Source organism: Natrix helvetica (genome assembly GCF_964273705.1).
Source record: "Natrix helvetica genome assembly, chromosome: 4".
Taxonomy (NCBI): Eukaryota; Metazoa; Chordata; class Lepidosauria; order Squamata; family Natricidae; genus Natrix; species Natrix helvetica.
This window is the reverse complement of record NC_138550.1, coordinates 133,130,037-133,148,867: the sequence shown is the minus strand read 5'-3', so window position 1 is coordinate 133,148,867 and position 18,831 is coordinate 133,130,037. Positions and strand designations below refer to the sequence as shown.

The window sequence follows — 18,831 nt, the reverse complement described above, 5'->3', positions numbered from 1 at the left end:
CCTGGTTAATAAGCCCAATTGGACTTTTGAGCACATGTGCTAAAATAAGTTCTTCCCCGAAAATAAGCCCTCTCCCTGAAAATATTGCCAAGCAGCAGCAGCAGCCATGAGGTGACCACTCTCGCTGTTTCCTGCACCTCAAAAATAATAAGACCTCCCCGAAAATAAGGCTAAGCACTTATTTTGGGGGTCAAAAGAAAATAAGGCCCTGTCTTATTTTTGGGGAAACACAGTACTTTGTGCAATTCTATATCACAAGATCTAAAAACCCCAATCAAAGATTCCCTTGTTGTTAATTTTGATATCCCAAAATCATCACCAAGATGGAGTCTCCAGAAATCTTTTTAGAATTTGAATACTTTAACTATGAGGAGCAAGAATGCCAGACTTCTGCCCAATCGCAGGAGATGAAGATGTCCCCTAGGAAGGTAGGGGAAAACCCACAAGCATCAATGGCAGAAAAATACTGCTGCTATTAGCCAAGTGATATGACAAAACTCAAAGCTAATAGCAATAGGTATCCACTGATCTTCTATAAGATAATAAATTGTAGAAGATCACCAGGCTGAGCCCGAGGAAGGGGTCAAACAAGTTATCAATCTTGAGTCCCTTTACGCCACAAGAGATCTAAGTCCAGCCCACCTTGAATTCCACTGACTCTGCCACAAATTAGTTTTGACTGTTAGTAGTTCAGATTCTCATATAGAGCATAAGCTTGCAATAAACCTTTATATTCATTTGAACTGCCTGCACTTCTGATTTTCCCATGCTTGACATAAATATTTATATTTGGGGTATAAGTGGGTATGTGCAAAGACCAAGATAAAGATTGCAGAGCGAAATTAAAGCCATGAAAGATCCATCTAGTTTGAGGAGCCCTAGCTTACCTTTTGCATTTCTCCTCATTTTTTTAAGTTTCTTTTTTTGCTCTCTTAGCAATGCTAGCTGCTGAATGTCCAGACTATCATTATTGGTGGGTGGATCAGGATACAAATGTCTTGTTTCTACTCGTGTATCTGAATCTATAACATAAAATAAAGCATTTAGAAGTCTCATATCGTTTTCTTCAAACATACATAACTTCTCGTAACAGATTTGAACAGAAAAATTTGGCAAGGGGGTAGGGGTGGACTAAATACAAATGATCTATATACTCAATGACTTTATTAAACAATTACTATTTGAGATCATTTGTCTTACCTTTTTATGTGCATTTTCAATTGTGTTAAAAATCAAAGGCTACACTATGAGCTTTTGCAGGACTTCCCAAACCCTCTGTTAGTTTTTATTTTCTTCAAGTAGCTTCATTTTTTTGGTGTGTATGCCTGTTTTGTAAAGTTTGGAGATTTCTTGCTTTTTTAATTTATAAGTAGTCCTGTTTGGACTATTTGTTTTTGATAGGTGAAATTAATATTTCAGTTTGTTTTCCTTGTTTACAATTTCAGCCAGCCTATTCTGTTCCTTTCCTTGAGCCCAACATTACCCTTCTTTTTTCTTTGTCATGCATCAGGCAATATTCCATACCTACTGTAGTTCCAATTGGACTCTTCGCTGTTTTTTGTTTTGGTTACACTGGGTGGGAGTTATAAAAATATTTTATACTTTGCAAGCTCCAAGTTTCTATCTATGTGCTGATAAATTTTCTCTATATGTTATTAGCATCATTTTAACTACATATAAAATAGTTTTTAGAAAACTAAGAACACAATTCATGTTTGTTTTTACTGTGGTACACACAGAAATGCTGAAAAAATGATTTTGATGCTTATTGCTTCATTCTTTGACATCATTTCAGAGTTTCTCAACTAACCTTTATATTTAAGTTCATTAAATTCACGGAAATTCTGTACATTAATCTCCTTTGAAGATGGTCGCCTTACTGGAGCTTGCATGCGGAGTCTGGCCATTTCAAATACATCCAAATACTGTTGATCTTTTTTCCTATGAAAGTTACCAAAATCATGCAAAAAGATAATCCACATTTCAAAAATATATATGTTCACGTAAAATCAAAAGAAAATTTAGAATTAAACAGATGATAAAAATGGGTCTAAAACAAAATGAAAAAATGTTCCAATTTTGTGAATTCTAGAAAAACAGTTAGAAAAGACATGGAGAAGCCAATTTTTACAATTTACTAATTACAAACACTACATGCAGCAATACCTATGACAATATGCATTGCCATGCATTATTTTAGGTTTTAGGTTATTTTAGGCAAATAGTTTCCATTAAAGTTTAGTTATTAATGGTAGCTCTAAATTAAGAAATACAAATAATCTCCAAGATGAAAAAGTTAAATATATCAAGTATTTCATTAAATAAAGCAGCCAGAGAGGAAACTGTTTAATTATGTCTTGGAAAAACTTGAATCTCCAATCTAAATACAAATGATTAAAAATGAACTAAATTAAGCAATTGCTTAAATCCAGGAATGTCTACTTGCCCCACCAACACAGTGATTGTATCAGTTAGCCCCCGGATGGCGAACCTATGGCACACATGCCACAGGTGGCACGCGAAGCCATTTGTCAGGGCATGCGAGGCATGCACGCACTGGCCAGCTGACTTTAGCCTTTTTTTGAGACCATTTTTCACCCTCCCCAGGTTCCAGAGGCTTTATAGGAGCCTGGGGAGGGCGAAAACAGCCTCCCCCGCCCACCTGGAGGCCATCCAGAGGTTTCAGGAACCACACCCATAATGCACTGCGCATGTGCACATGACAGGCGCTCCCTCCATTTTTTGCATGCTTTTTTCACCCTCCCCAGGCTCCAGAGGCTTTATAAGAGCCTGGGGAGGGTGAAAATAGCCTCCCCCCCGGAGGCTCTCCGGATGCTTCAGGAGCTTCCCTGAAGCCTCTGGAGCGCAAAAAACCAGCCCTACAAGCAAACCGGAAATTTGGGAATGGACTTCCGCTCCAGAGCCTTCAGAGGCCTTCTGGAGGCTTCCCTGAAGACTCCAGAGGACGAAAAACGACCCTACGAGCAAACCGGAATCACTTCCGGTTTGTCCGTAGGGCCGTTTTTAGTTTTCTGGAGCCTTCAAGGATCTTCAGGAGGCTTCCCTGAAGGCTCCGGAGTGCTTCAGGTTTGCTTGTAGGGTCGTTTTTCGTCCTCCCCTGAAGGCTCTGGAGGGCTTAAACCGTCCCTACAATCAAACCCAAAGTCCGTTCCGAACTTTCAGTTTGCCTGTAGGGATGTTTTTTTGCGTTCCGGAGGCTTCAGGGAAGCTCCTGAAGCATCCGGAGGGCCTCCGGGGGGGAGGCTATTTTCACCCTCCCCAGGCTCTTATAAAGCCTCTGGAGCCTGGGGAGGGTGAAAAAAGCATACAAAAAATGGAGGGAGCGCCTGTCATGTGCACATGCGCACTGCATTATGGGTGTGGCACGCCCGCACACAACCCCCCTTCACTCCTCCCACTTTTGGCACCGAGCCAAAAAAGGTTCGTCATCGCTGAGTTAGCCCTCACTCTGACAATATGGTTTTCTTTGGTTGTTATTGTTTAACCAGAAAGCAGAATTTCTTTAGATCATAAACTACTTCGGAACCAGATTCATTACAGCCTTATCTGATATTCCACCATGGAGCGGCTCCAGAAGAAAAAACTATAGAAAGCTTTTCATTCAATTTTCTACAGAATGTATTTTTGGTCTCTCCTAATGAAAGGATATCAGTTCACATACAAAACTATGTGTGGTAAAGTATATATGGTAAGGTATCTGTCGTAACAAAACATAGAAAACCAAAAGACCAAATACAGGTACTTTTTCATTCTAAAATGTTTAACTCCATACAAGTATCCTTACTGCTAATTAAAGCAGGGGCCCCAACACCAGGGCTACAGCCCAATATCAGGCCACGGCCTGTTTTGGAATCGGGCCGTGGAAGTGACAGGAGAGCACACATGCACAGCTCCACTTGCATGAGCAGCAGGCAAGTGTGCTCGAATAAATGGAGTTGCACATGCGCCCACCCTTCACTCACACAGAACCATCTCCTCTCCCCAGCCGCAGCTGGAAAGGTTAGGACCCGCTGAATTAAAGTATTCATTACTTTCTCAAACGATTTGTAACAAACCAAACTCCTTACCCTTTCCCTGGCATTTCATCATCATCACTGTGTACTCTAAATAACTGCTCCTGTAGTCGTCGCTCTTCACTGCGGAGCTGCTTTCTCATCTCCGAAAGTTCATTTATTACATTCTTTTTTTCTTCTGCAAATTCAGTATAACAATAATTAGGTACAGAATGCCCAGTATTCATTTTCCTTTAGAAATATTTATTCTGGTCATTAACACAACTGAAGTAAGAAGAGTTATAGATTTCTTACCATATGCACGTAACTGATTTCTTCTAGCTGGCACTGGCGGGGATTGAGCTCTGGGGACATCCTAGGAAAAAAAAATTAAATTTACATTTATCTTGGGGAAACATTTTCATCCATAAGAAGAGAAATAGTTCACTTTTACTGGCTTTGCTGTCATGCATTCTAAGGCCTGATTACATATGATACTAACAATATAATTCATATTCAAGTAATTTTTAAATTAAATATTAAATATTGAAGGTGGAAACTACAACCAGGAAAAAGAGATATAATCCTTCCTTTCTCAATTACATTATCAATAACCATAACCCAGTCCTTTCCATAACATTTAGTATTAAGAAATGAATAATCCATTGGTTTTAATGATAGATATTTCCTTAATTTTAAATGCTGCACGGGAAGGATATTCCTTTTTTTAAAAAAAAAAGAAATATGTCTATCTATATCAACTCCCCATTCCTATCTGTCATTTAATTTTTAAAATTATTATTAAACCACACTGTAGAATTACACATTCTTAGAACCTCTAAGTCATGGAACATATACTACGAGCTGAAGAAAGCAAAATTAGACTTTAAGTTGCCAGGTTTGGAAAATAGTGCTCTAAACTGTAGCTAAGGTAAAGTCAATGGAATTATTAAACATTACTAAGGAGAATAAATATATAAATTAATATGTTGCTGTGCCCTTACCCCAAGTAACTTACAATCTTTCAAGAACATAATTAGGAAATATAACGCTAAAAATAATTCCTGAGTTACACCTGTCTAATAAGTAAACATACCTGTGTGTAATAAGACAAACGACTCTCCATCAGAAGTTTTCTTTCTTCTTGTACTAATGGTTTACTCTGAAGAGTTGGTATAAGAGGAGAAGGCTGTCTAGAAATCTGATAAACAACAAAACGGGCAGATGAAAATGTACGTTTCTAAAACTGACCTCAACAAGTACAATAGTTAAACTATCAATTTAAAAAATCATTATAATTTTCTTTTGATGTAATATTAATTAATTAATGCTCTGATTTGGCTATATTTATTTTTAAAATGAAAACAAGGGTTTTTTAAGGAACATATTTGTGAAAACTCACTGTCAAATAATATACAGAATCTACATTTTTGGAAGCAAAAAACAATACTGACTGATGTTTGCATTCTATCTTGCTAATACTAATGGAAGTTCAAGTTTCGGATTAGTTTTGTATTTTAAAAAATTAAACATTCTATTAAAAATTAGAATACACAAAAAGGAAAAATGTGGCAGAAACCCTGTTCTATCATAAAACTCAATGAAGGTAAATACATTTATGTAGAGATGGCAGGGCCATATTTCCTGATGCTCTCAGCCCCCAAATTTTTCAGACTGTCGGGGTGTAATTCTGGTCATGTTAATTTGAACATGAACAGAACAACACACAATTAGGACATAATATCATCAGAAACCTAACACTACAAAAATCTTATATTCTTCTCTTGAGGCCACTCTTTCAGAAAGGGGCTTTTATCCCAGACACAGAACGAATGTATGCATTTCTTCTAACTGCGACTGGACAAGACTGGATTCTGAGGACATCCCAGGAAAATATTAAAAGGTTATTTAGAAACAAATCACATCCATTAAAGACTGTTCAATCCTTGTATCTTACTCATCTTTAATTTCCCTGTTTCCTTTTCCTTAATGTCTGATGGACAGAAACTAAAGGATATTGAAAGAAATCATTGTGAATAACGTAAGATTTCTATAGGCTTTTTGTACTTTGACATTCACTTTGTAATATGTCCTTTTATACTAGTTGGCTATTATAATTCAGGTAGGTAAATTAAGTTTGTGCTATCGTTCTATTATATATATACACTTTCTCAAAATAAATCTCTCACACACTATGAAATGAAAATAATAACTGAAATTTAGCACAAGTTAAATCAAAAATTTTTTAAACAAATGTACTCTATAATACTACTAAGACAAATGGACATCATTATCCTTAGCTGTGAGCATGTGGAGAAAAGGGAAAAGAGAAAGCAGAATGATAAATGGATATTTCTTTTCTGTTTTGTATCTTGCAAATTTTGATCAATACATAAATAATGGCTGTGTGGGATCCAATAATCCATTGCCCAGACCACTGGGCACAAGTTCTCACTAACAGAGAGACTTAAAAGTTCTCCCTACCCTATTCTTTATCCATACAAAGTGCATTTGTGAAGTGTATGTGTAAACCTGACGTTCAATTAACACAATATTGAAAGAAAAACAAATGCTCTGATGTGACAACCACCAAATAGGATTTGGCCCATTATAGAATGAAATTCCATCAGTTATGCTCTGATCAGCTAAGCTTCAACAGCACAACCCAATAAAAGTTAAGTCTGTTTAATATATTTACCAATGTTCTATACTACTCTGAACTCTTACGAATTATGCTGCTAAATATTTTAGATGTGATTTATGGAAACATTTGCACAAAGTTGAATTTACGTATTCAGATCTTAATCTAGGGAATGTCTACAGGTAATTCTTAACTTACAAGTGGTCATTTAACAATCTTTCAAAGTTATGACAACCTCGGAAAGGGTGCTTTATGGCCTATAAAACACTTCCGGCCCAGAGGTGCTATTCTGCTGGTTCGCCCCAGTTCGGGCAAACCGGTAGCGGTGGCAGGAGGCTCCGCTCACCCACCCAGACATCATCACAGATGTTCTGCGCATGTGGAGAAGGTTCTGTGGATGCGCAGAAATGCCCCACGCATGCATGCACCCTGTTCCAAACCGGTAGCGAAGAGAAAACCATTACTGTTCTGGCCACGGTAAATCATAGTCTGCATCCTCTCCTGCAGTCACATGATCATATTGCAGGCAAACCAGCACACAGTGAACTGAAGAAGCTTTTTGGATGAGAAGTGAAATGTCCTCAAAGGAAAAATAAGGAAAGTCCAGTTGCCTTTCAGGGGCCCAAATTTAAACATTCCAATGTTCTATGCCATAAAGAGATTTTTTTTAATACTATGTATAGTAAGTTGTTTTGCAATTTCTTTTACAATAATTATTGGTGCTTTGAATTCAAACATCAAACTAGGAGCTATTCTTATTGATCTCCTGGAAACCATGCAGTTTTGAGACTGAAGCATTTTGAGATGTGCTTAGAACTGCAGTTTTGAATTCTATGGAGTTGATCCTATTTGGATCTAAGCTAATAAGGACAGACTTCAGATTTTGTTTTTAAATTACCTTCTCATCAATCAAATATTTTTCAGTTTCAACATCCTGTTTATTCTTTTCTTCTTCCTCTATCTTTTTCCTTTCAGCTTCTTTCTTTCTTTCTTCAGCTAATTTATATAATTCTTCATTTTTTAATCTTTGCTATAAAGATAAAAATGGAATGATAAAAAACAAATTTAATGTTGATGATGTAACAATTGATCAAACTGCATCTCTGAAGTATTTTGTTGCACTGCAAAGAATGGGAAAGCCTATTCATTTGTAATATTACCAAATGCCCACTTAAATATTTATGTGAGAGATTTGTAAATCAAACTGATGTATTTAAAATCTTTTCATTTTATATAAATTGCATTACATGTATTAATTAAATTACTTGCTGTTCTCCACTTAACAGTTCTCCAATTAAGGAATAGAAATACACATTTTCTTTACTCATGTATTAATTAAAGCGAAGTTGGAATACTAGTGAAAAATAAGTACATTTTACCTGCTCATTAATCAGACAGAAGTGTACAATCAAGGAAGCTGTCTTTTGACAACTTCCTATGACAAAAAATATGGAGTTTGATTTTAAAAAAACTGATGTAAGGAATCTATTACAGAAGTAGTAATTTATTGTCTCATTTTTGGGATAATAAAAGGAAGCAACTGTTCTCTTCATTGCAAAAATCAATCAAATTAATTTATAATCATACCTCATCTTCTTTCTTTCTCTTCTTTTCCAGTTCCTCTTCATACTCTCTCTGTATTCTAGCTCTCTGCTCAGCTAACTTTCTTTCTTCCCTTTCTTCTTCAAGCCTTCGTTTTTCACGTTCATCATCTTCTCTTCTTCTTTTTTCCTCTATCTGGAAACAAAATATCATTTGTTTGCTGTTTTCATAAAATTGATTAGACTGGCTAGATCATTATGACCAACTGCTTATCAATGAAAGTCTTTTCTCTCCACAGCAATCTTAATTGCTGGATTGTGTCAATAAATGCATCTACTATGAAAACCATTGCATCTCTTAGTATTTTTTATGAAAGTTAGTAATTATAATTGACTAACCTTGAATATCCTCATAAAGAAGAAGAGAAGCAATTGGAATCATGATCAGGAATGTAGATAGAATTGTGGAATTTCGTGAGAAAGATTAATGGAGGAAAAAGGCAAGGAAAAAATACACTGATCACATCAAGGTTAGTTTAAAGGTAAAGGTTCTCCTCACACATATGTGCTAATCATTCCCGACTTTAGGGGAGGGTGCTCATCTCTGTTTCAAAGCTGAAAAGCCAGCACTGTCCGAAGACGTCTCCGTGGTCATGTGGCCGGCATGACTAAACACCAAAGGCACACAGAACACTATTACCTTCCCACTAAAGGTGGTTCCTACTTTTCTACTTGCATTTTTACATGCTTTCAAACTGCTAGGTTGGCAGAAGCTGGGACAAGTAACGGGAGCTCACTCTGTTATGTGGCTCTAGGGATTCGAACTGCCGAACTGCCTAACTTTCTGATTGACAAGCTCAGCATCTTAGCCACTGAGCCACTGTGTCCCCAAGTTTAGTTTAGGTTAAGTGAAAAGAAAGAGGCCTAAGTGATGAAAATACAACAATTCCTAAAGAATGCAAATGTAGCAATAGTAGCTAGTATGAAGATGAAAGCCAATTTGGAAATGAGTGGTCCCAATATGATGAAAATATGATAAATACGTGACTAGCTGCTTATTGTGTACAAGTTATGCATTTATGCTCAATGTAATAAGCTATCAGAGAACAGCCCATTTTATTGAGACCCAAATTCTAAACTATGTGTGCTCAGGCAACCAGTAAGCTACACTGATAATACAAATAGCCCTTGACTTACAACAGTTCGTTTAGTGATTGTTCAAACTTACAACAGCACTAAAAAAAAGTGACTTGTGACCATTTTTCACACCATTGCGGCATTGCCAAGGTCATGTGATTTAATATTAGATGCTTGACAACTGGTTCATTTTAATGACGGTTGCAGTGTCCTGGGGTCATGTGATCAACCTTTGTGACCTTCTGACCAGCAAAGGCAATGTGGAAGCTAGATTCACTTAACAATCATGTTACTAATTTAACAACTGTTGTGATTCACTTAGCAACGGTGGCAATAAAAATTGTAAAATGGGGAAATTCACTTAACAAATTTCTCATTAAGCAATATAAAGGTTGGGCTCAATTGTGGTCGTAAATCAAGCACTACCTCTAATTTGTAGAATGTAACAGCTTAATTCCATTCCCAGGATGCAGTTTCCTATGCTGTAAGGGAGAAAGAGGATTGTGGCAGAGAATATCACTTCAAGGATAAAGGAGATGTTCTCATAGAAAGGAACCAGCCCCAGGGTGATGATCTATATCCTCTCATAACTCCTCCAAGAGGTACAGAGTTTTTGATAATATACAATTCACTCATTAAAATTAGTGCCTCATACTGTGTTTCCCCAAAAATAAGCCAGGGCCTTATTTTCTTTGGACCCCTGAAATAAGCACTTGGCCTTATTTTTGGGGAGGTCCTATTATTTTTGAGGTGCAGGAGGCAGAGAGTGTGGTCACCTCATGGCTACTGCTGTATTGCAATATTTTCAGGGGAGGGCTTATTTTAGCGCATGCCCTCAAAAGCCTCATTGGGCTTATATATCCAGGGAGGTCTTATTTTCGGGGAAACAGAATATAATGGTTGCAAATAATGATTAAAATTCCTCCAAAGGAGAAATTTACAACTGAATGTTGTAAACTGAAGTGTTGTTACTCAGGAGTTTGACTCTTTCTGAGGATACTTCATTGTATTCTGTCCACTTCCCCACTAGTCAGTTTTCATATCCATTGGCACTGAACATTCTATGATGCCTAAACAAATTTATCCTAAGATTTTTCAAAAAGTGTTATTTAGAAATTATGATGGGATGATACATTTGCAAATTTTTAATAAACCTAAATTTCCTTATTTTAACCTCATGCATTTTAGTGCCTGGTCTTTTAGGGATTGTGTTCAGTATTTGAAATCTGCTACTACTAAATAAAAACACTACTATTTAACCTGTAAACAGCCCAGATCTGCAGCAGTATTTAGAAAATGGAAATAAGCTAAATCAGAAATATATTTTTCTTTGTTTAATATTGTTACAAATATACTCACTTGAAAACGAAGGAAGTTCTTATATGACTCTTGTCTCCTTAGTTGTTCTGGACTTGGGGGCTCTCCAAAAACATTACCCCGTGCAAAAGGGGATGTTTGTGTATATGTAAAGCCTAATTTTAAAAAAAGGAAGAAAGTTGTAAACATTGGTAATACCACAAATGCTTTTAAGCTGACCTTAGGTATCTTACGTCAAATAATCTATAATTATGCTCTAATTGAATGTACTGATATTACCCAATTTAAGATATATTTGCAATTAACAATTCAAAAGTATTTTTAAAAAGCTTTTAAAGAATCAATTGGACTTTTTCTATAATAGATACTACCTACCTCCACTGGAAGCAAAAACAAAAGTTACGAATTTGAAAGAACTAAATTTTCCACTACCAATACTAATAAAGATTGCAATACAGAGGACAAAGGGAACTGGAAGTGCAGACATAATATAATATTTGTTTTCGTAGATTTTCACGGGTGTAGGTATGCTGGCATTGTATTCGGGTCTTTTCAATCTTACATGGGAAAAGACCCTAATACAACAAGACCATAATATAATATATATATATATATACTCTTCAAAATAAGAACCTTACAAAAGGGAAAGGAGAGACAAAATGACTGCTGGATAGAAACATGAATATGTACACCCCTTCAACCACATCTTTAATATGCATGGACACACTGATAAAGGAAAAGAAATAGAAAAAAAAACCTAAGCCTTTAATTAATCAACATTTTCTGCATTCAAAGGCTTCACTGTGATGGTCTGAATTGTGCCCAAGATACCCTGAGCTTTAGCAATCATATACCAAGAATTAGAACATCTTTAAATTATTTAATATGATGGAGGTGGATTTTCAGGACTACTGCATTTTTCAGACTATAAGATGCTCCGGACTATAAGACACAACTAGTAACAAGAAAAAAAATCTATCTCCCAGCAATTTGCCTCCTTGCAGCAAACAGCCTGGTCAGCTTCAGCACAGCCTGATTTAGCACGAGCAGCTGATTGGCGGTTGGATCGGCCTCCCGGAATACCATCGATCAGCTGTTCCAGGTTACAGGGATCACCACTGCCCATCGCCACTTCCATGCACCCCGTTTTCGGCCTCTGCGTGTTACATTTTCGGCCCATTCAGTTTTCATAATATCCACTTTTTCTCTTCAAAACATACTTTAAAAAGCAATAATTTCCATTTCTTCACCCCAAATCATACAAAGGCCCTGAAACTGAGTTGAGTCCAGTTTTTTAAAATGATAGTTATGTAAAACAGGGTTCCCCAACCCGTGGGCCGCAGCCCACTACTGTTCTATCTGCAACAAAGCCATGGGCCAGCACACATGCATGAGCGCAACTCAACTTGTGTGAACAGTGGGCCAATGTAGACGTGCCTGTGCACACAACTCAACTTGCAGTTGAGCTGCGGAGATATACATGTGCGCATCAGTCTGCTGCTCGTGCATCCCGGCTCTCCTCTCCACCCAGCTGGGCACCATGCAGCAAAGTTTGGGGACTGCTGGCATAAAAAAAATGTTTAAAAATCATGAAAGAGGCATGTCCAAATGCAATCCTGAAGAAGAGTCCAGTATATGACCCAAGGCAGGTTGAGTATTTTTAGGATTTGTTTTCAAATAAGACAATATGATGGAAATTATAACATTCCACCCAGCGAGATATTTTTATTGTAATTTATGAACATGTTACTTAATCTTCCAATTGAAAAAAATTCTGCTTTGATTTTTTTTCCTATTTTAGGTATTTGTCTTGCCTCTATAACTGCTCAAAAGCTTCTTAATGATGGTTGTCATTTTTCAATTTCATTTTTTATTGTTATATTGACATTTTAATTGTGATAGTCTCTCAGAGTCACTCATACAAAATGAATGCCCATATAAAAGGAAAAAGATAAACAAATTTGAATTGAGTTTAAAATGCAAACCAGAAATAAATCATAAACCATGAACAACCCAATTGAGAGATGTATGCAACGTAATTTCATTTTAATGTATGCAAATTAGCGTACATTCAAAGTGACAATAAAGTTATTCTAAGTCTAATTATCCCATTTGCAATGACCTATTTCTTTAAAAAAATCATTATTTAAGTCTTTATTGCCTTAAAACAATTATTATTCACTGATTCCATTAATGTACCACACTAAACAAAATAAAAGAAAGCTCACTACATTCCCCAAATGTGAATCCAGCCTGTAAATGAGTGGAAAAACCTTTGCATGTGCACGTAGAAGTCAACAGGGATGTAACAACTTTTGTAAGTATAATAATACAGGTCTAGTACTACTTAACTTTATATGCTTTAAGAGGATTGAAAAAATATAAAGGATTGCCTTCAGTGGAAAGTACAGCATAGGAAGAATGAACAATAATTTTGACCAATGACACAACACAGGTGCAACTGAAAATATATTAGCATTTAAACCTGCTGTTTTATTTGTAGATTCATCTGTATTTTCAAGTCTTGGTGAGGCCAAACTTAGGTCAACAGATACTAAAGCTCTTTTATCTTCATATGCTCGTGCCTCTGGATTATGGTATGCATCTTCATTTTGCTTGTGCATCTTATGCAAGTCCGCTGAAGAAAAGGGGGAAATTTTATTCCAATGTGGCATGTTTATAACAGTTTCAAGAAATATTAATTCAGAATTACAGTTAAAAGGATGCATGAGGGCCTCAGTCTAAGACAGTATTATGTGCACTGCATACAATAATCTTTATTTCAAACTCTATTATAAGTCAAGTATTTTTTTAAAAAACTTTTTAAAATTAAAAATATTATCATCCAGAGATCAGGTCACTCAATTTGTAGTATTCTTATTTCAATTTTGTTGTTACATTTTACTTTTACCTAATAGCATTAAAGGATTAGTGCAAGATTTACTTTAAAACATAGATATTTTAAAACTTTGCATATGAAGGATTGAATTGACAATCTCTTCTTGTGAAGAGAATGATGTCTTCTCTTTACAAGAAGGCTTTTAATTCAACAGCATTTTCAAAGAATGGAGAGAAGTAAATTCTAGTTAATCTCCTGTATTTTTCAATTGTTTCTGATAATCTGCTTCAAATACAATATTTCAGATCTGGAAAATGCAGGAAAAGGAGAATGATCAAAACTGGTTTTTATCCCTTCCACCTAATTTGAGCACAATGAACAGAATTCTGCCTAGAAAGCAGTCTGCCTCAGTGAAAAGAAGCAATGGCTCCAGCCTAACATTGTTAAACAGTCAATGTGACTTTTATAATTCCAATTAAAATATGATTAAAATTTTATACAAATTAAAATCTCTACTGCATGTACACATGCTCCAAAAATACACATACAACTTCTTTGGATAACAGTTAACATTAACTGAGTTGTTATTTATTTTGAAAAACCAGAACTTCTAACAGAAGGTATGAAGGTTGAATGACCCTTCAACTTTTATAAGGCTACTGTAATTCAACTGCCTTTTTGTTGAGAATATAAAGGCCTACAAAAAAACATTCTTGGTCCAGATGCTTAAGATATCACAGGACTCCAACCATCATTTTCTTAATGCAATTCTATCAAATCAACTTTTTAAAAATCCTGTCATCCACAGTTCTTGTTGACATAAAAGCAAATATTTTTCAACCATATGATTTAACCAGGAAAGAAAAATCCTTCTATGCTGTAAATTCGCTGTAGTACATCCATTTTACTTGTATATCAAGATGCCCTTTAGCAGAGTGTATATATAAACAGCTACAAGTCTAAAGAACTAAAAGGAAGATAATTAGATTTTCAAACATACTTATAAGATTTCCTTTTTTGTCTCTGAGAGGAGCTCCGCCCCCTCCTTTTCCCCAAGGGTTGTAATTTCTCATTTCAGATTCTAATTTGGCTTCATAGTGTACTTTTTCTTCCTTTTCTTGCCTACGGCGTTCTTCTCTTTCCCTGATCTATATAAAATATACATGAAACAGCAATTATTTTTAACAAATACTGAATTTGAATAATACTGGCATACATTGTCCTATTGTGATATATAGTTACAAATTAGGTTAAACAGAAATGTCCAGTTCTTTAATTGGTGTATAAAAGGATAATCAGTAAAACCTAGACCAGGATTAAGAATAATAACCACAACATATTTATACTTATTAAAACTCACATGGCATTTTTGGAAAGCTATTTCAATATTCATATTTTATAAGTATTGCAGAAATTTGATCTTGTAATAATGGTGTAAATAATGCATTAAAGTTGGAAATATATTGTAGATCACGGCTGTCAAATTGCGTCACCTGATGTATTGCGACGTATCACGACAGGTTTTTTTGCCTTTGCAGATCTGGGGTAGGCATGGCCTACACATGATGCATTCAGCTCACAGGCCACCAGTTTGACAGCCCTGTTGTAGACCTAAGGAGGGTCCTTGGTGCTCTCTGAGATTGCTTGCTTTCTTGCAGACATTTCATTACCCAAACTAGGTAACTTCATCAATGCTAGTAAAGAGTGCAGCTTGCTGTTAGTTTATAGTCTAGAGACTAGCCTGTCAATGTTGGTGGGGGTGGTCTAAGATTCTTTGGTTGGGCTGTTTGCTGTTGGCCTCTTTGGCAGTTTCTTGATTAGGGTATTGTTTACTTGATTATGTGTCTGATATTATTCTTGGAGTTAATCTATGTTCAACTGGGTGCTGATTGCTGATGGAGAGGTGCTTAGGTCTATTTGTCCCCTTTTTGGCTAGTCGATTCTCTCTTTTGAATAATCTATAGATATTGTTTATGTGTATGTGCCTATTAATGGCTAATTTGTTAGAATGCCAGGCTTCTAGAAATTACCTAGTTTTTTTGGTCTAGGATGGTCACAGTTTCCCAATTGAACCTATGGTTAAATCTGTGTATATGTTGTGAAATTAAAGAATTTTCATCCTGTCTTCTGACTGCTAGTTGGTATTCATGGAGGAGTTTGCCAGTCTGCCTGCTTGTCCTACATAATGGTTGTTGGCAGTCCTTACATTGTATGTTGTAAATGACTCCTGTTTTTTCTTCTGGGGTTGTTGGGTCTTTTGGTCTGCTTAGAATGTTTTGAAGGGCTTTAGTTGGCTTGTGTGCTATGCTGATTCCATGTGGTTGTAATAGCCTGTTGGTAGTTTCTGAGATACTGTTGAAGTATAACAGAGTAGTTCTTTTTAGGGTTTGTGTTGGTTGTATTTATATTGGGTTGAGAGGTCAGGGACTTTTTGATAAAGTTGCATGGATATACATTTTCTTGAAATATGTTGTAAATATGCTCTATTTCTGTTTTCTGCTGTTCCTGGTTGTTGAAGTGTGTTTGGGCTTGTCTAAATAGTCCTTGAATATGAATGATATGAATATGAATACTGAAGATATAAATTGTCACCTGTACCCCTGTACCATTCTGGTCCCTTGAAATCTTATCATCCTGCATAATACTTCTATATACTCAGAGAACAAAAGGGGTGGATAAGAGGGGAAGAAGAGAGGGGGAGAGGAGAAGGCTGTCAGTTTTGGCAATGTACCCAAAGTAGACTGGAACAAGCTGTCTGTTTTAAATGCACTGATGCCAGTGTTTATCTAGAAATTCAAAATATATGAATATAATATATAAGCATATATCATGCTTTACAGCATGAGTATGTTTTATTAATAATTTAAGATCATTTGGTTTATTAATGAGAAATTACTTATCAGAAAATTTTATTTGCTCTTATCATTTTTTTTAAACTAACACTTCAATTCAAAATACAAAAATAATTTCTGGACAGATTTCACCTTCCTACCTGCTGTTGTAATTCTTGCTGATAAGCTAAGTTAGCGTCTCTTGTGGATTTTGGTTTTTCCTCAGGAAATACTCCCCAACCTTTTGGTCTAGTACTTGCAAAGCTTGCTCCAATTTTATTGCTGCATCAAAAAGATTTAAACAAAGTGTATTTTAAGCGATGTTTTCAGAATTTTCCTGTATAATAACAGCTACAATGTGGTCTGCTTTATATATTATGTTCTGAAAGCTGGCAAATCATTTCAAAACTGTATTCACAACTAGAAATAAATAAACAATATTAACTATTGTTTACTTTGTACTTTTTTGTACTTACATGGGCAAAGGAGGTTTTTGAGCAGCATCAAAAGGTGGTGGTGCAGATGAAGGCTGTGTCCCACCTGCACCATCTAAAATAGCAAAGATATCCAAAATGTAAATATCAGATGTATAGCAAAACATAATATACATATTCTGAAATAATAAATATCAAATTATTATCACCAGAAGCATGATAATAGTGTTAATCAGCTGTTAAATGATGCTAGGGTTATAAAGCAAGATGTCACATGACTGTATCGCTTAGCAAATGCTATACCAGCACTTTCCATTGATGTCATTAAGCAAATGCAACCATCTGTTAGCCAAGCATCCACCCCCAATCCAAACCATTCTGGGCTTCATCCCGTTCAGCTCCAAGTCTCAGTAAGATAAGAGACTGCTTCCAATGTCCCCCATGCATCTACCCTCCCCCCCATCTCTGTCCTTTTGGCTCACACTCCTGGGTGAGGCTGGGCTGCAAAAAAGAAAGTCAAAAGCAGCAACACTATGAGCTATTAGAAGAACCAACGTAATTCCAGACTACATCAGAAACAGCACTGTATCAGAGACATGTGAAGTACTTATTACCTTGCACTCTTTACTAATAAACCATATCTGTGGTAGTGTCTGATTCTAGGCACTACATGTGCAAAAGGATATTGGCAGATTACAAAGATACAGATATGGGGATTAAAATGTGCCATACAAAGAGAAGCTGAAGGCCTCTAAAACCATAACCCAGTCCTCCCCCAAGCCCTCCCCCTGTCTTCACAACAGCATCCATGCCCATTATATGGGACTTTTGCATCTTCCTGCTTAACAACATGTGTGTCCTGGGGTTATGCCAGGATTACGGTTGTTAGCTAATTGGAATTATGATTGTTAGCTAAGTGATGCAATAACAATGTCACGCTTTACAACTGCATCACTTAGTGACAGCAATTTTACATAGAAAAACAGCTGTTTTTTCTCTCCCATGGTGTGGGAAGGAGGAGGGTAAAAAAGAAAGCTGAAAGAATTCTCATCAAAGCCGCTACAAAGATTTGAGATGAGGTAAGAACTGTTTGGGAATTTTTGAACCCAACTTGCATTTCTATATTTCCATAATTCATCACCCTCCCTCAATTCAGTAACATTTATCCATGAAAGACAAGCTATATCTTATCACTCTATAAGAAAAGAAAAATACATAAATAAAACTTACAATATGCGAGGCTGGGATCCAAAGGATTTCTGGTGCCATAGAAGTAGTAGGCATCATCATATGGAGTTCTATAACTATCCGCCAAAATTGGAGGTGGAATAGGCGGTGGAAGGGGGGCAATTCTAGACAAAAAAAGATGAAGCAACTTTTTAAAATGGTACAGAAGAACTGCTCATTGATAAACATCAGTTCCAGTTAGCTCTAGTTGAGGATGAATTATCCCTGAAGAAATATATTGGTATATGGAGATTCTTCCAGATTTACCATTACTGTTAAAAGAGAAAATAGAGGACATGGCTACGAGGGCTTTGCCCAGCTTAGTTTACTATGCTAGTTGTGCTTCTGTCTGGGACAGGAAGTTCTGATGATGGGGAGCAATGACTTCAATATCACGTGATCTGGCTACTATAATGGGACTGCTTTTGAAGTTGACTTGGAAGCTATAGCTGATAGAATGCAGCAGTAGCCTGACACTACTGCATTACACCTATTCTTGAGTTGCTGCATTGCTTCAGGCCTCAAATCAATATGTTAATTATTGAATTATTAGAAATTTAAGAAATCTGCACAATTAATACATGGACAGCACATAGAAGGCATTCAATGAATAGAGTCATTAAATGTATATATTTAAATATATTTAAATACAAAGGATGTAATATTGGAACTTAAAAGGAAACAACATTCCTTTAAAACTTGGAAATATAATAACATTTTACCAGATGCCCTTTTAAAGCAAACAATATTTTTAATGTTGGTCTCCAAAAAAGAAATATCAAATGTAGTAGGATGTACTATTTTATCTGGAAGTTTTTATGGGTGAAGGTAAAGCCTCCTCTTTCTTTAGG

At 36.1% G+C, this 18,831-nt stretch overlaps 1 protein-coding gene across 3 annotated transcripts in view; it reads right to left on the bottom strand.

Annotated features, from left to right (window-relative positions):
• CSPP1 (centrosome and spindle pole associated protein 1) overlaps nt 1-18,831 on the bottom strand; it is a 56,043-nt gene that overhangs the window by 10,672 nt on the left and 26,540 nt on the right. For all 3 annotated transcript variants that reach the window (XM_081951728.1, XM_081951730.1, XM_081951729.1), the window contains 13 exons: nt 17,984-18,105; nt 16,796-16,868; nt 16,481-16,601; nt 14,489-14,636; nt 13,135-13,287; nt 10,692-10,804; nt 8,242-8,391; nt 7,553-7,684; nt 5,110-5,214; nt 4,329-4,389; nt 4,089-4,212; nt 1,811-1,941; nt 888-1,022 (listed from right to left, as the gene is read on the bottom strand). In XM_081951728.1, coding sequence (XP_081807854.1) covers nt 888-1,022; nt 1,811-1,941; nt 4,089-4,212; nt 4,329-4,389; nt 5,110-5,214; nt 7,553-7,684; nt 8,242-8,391; nt 10,692-10,804; nt 13,135-13,287; nt 14,489-14,636; nt 16,481-16,601; nt 16,796-16,868; nt 17,984-18,105 — 1,568 coding nt within the window. The remainder of the gene's footprint in view (nt 1-887; nt 1,023-1,810; nt 1,942-4,088; nt 4,213-4,328; nt 4,390-5,109; nt 5,215-7,552; nt 7,685-8,241; nt 8,392-10,691; nt 10,805-13,134; nt 13,288-14,488; nt 14,637-16,480; nt 16,602-16,795; nt 16,869-17,983; nt 18,106-18,831) is intronic.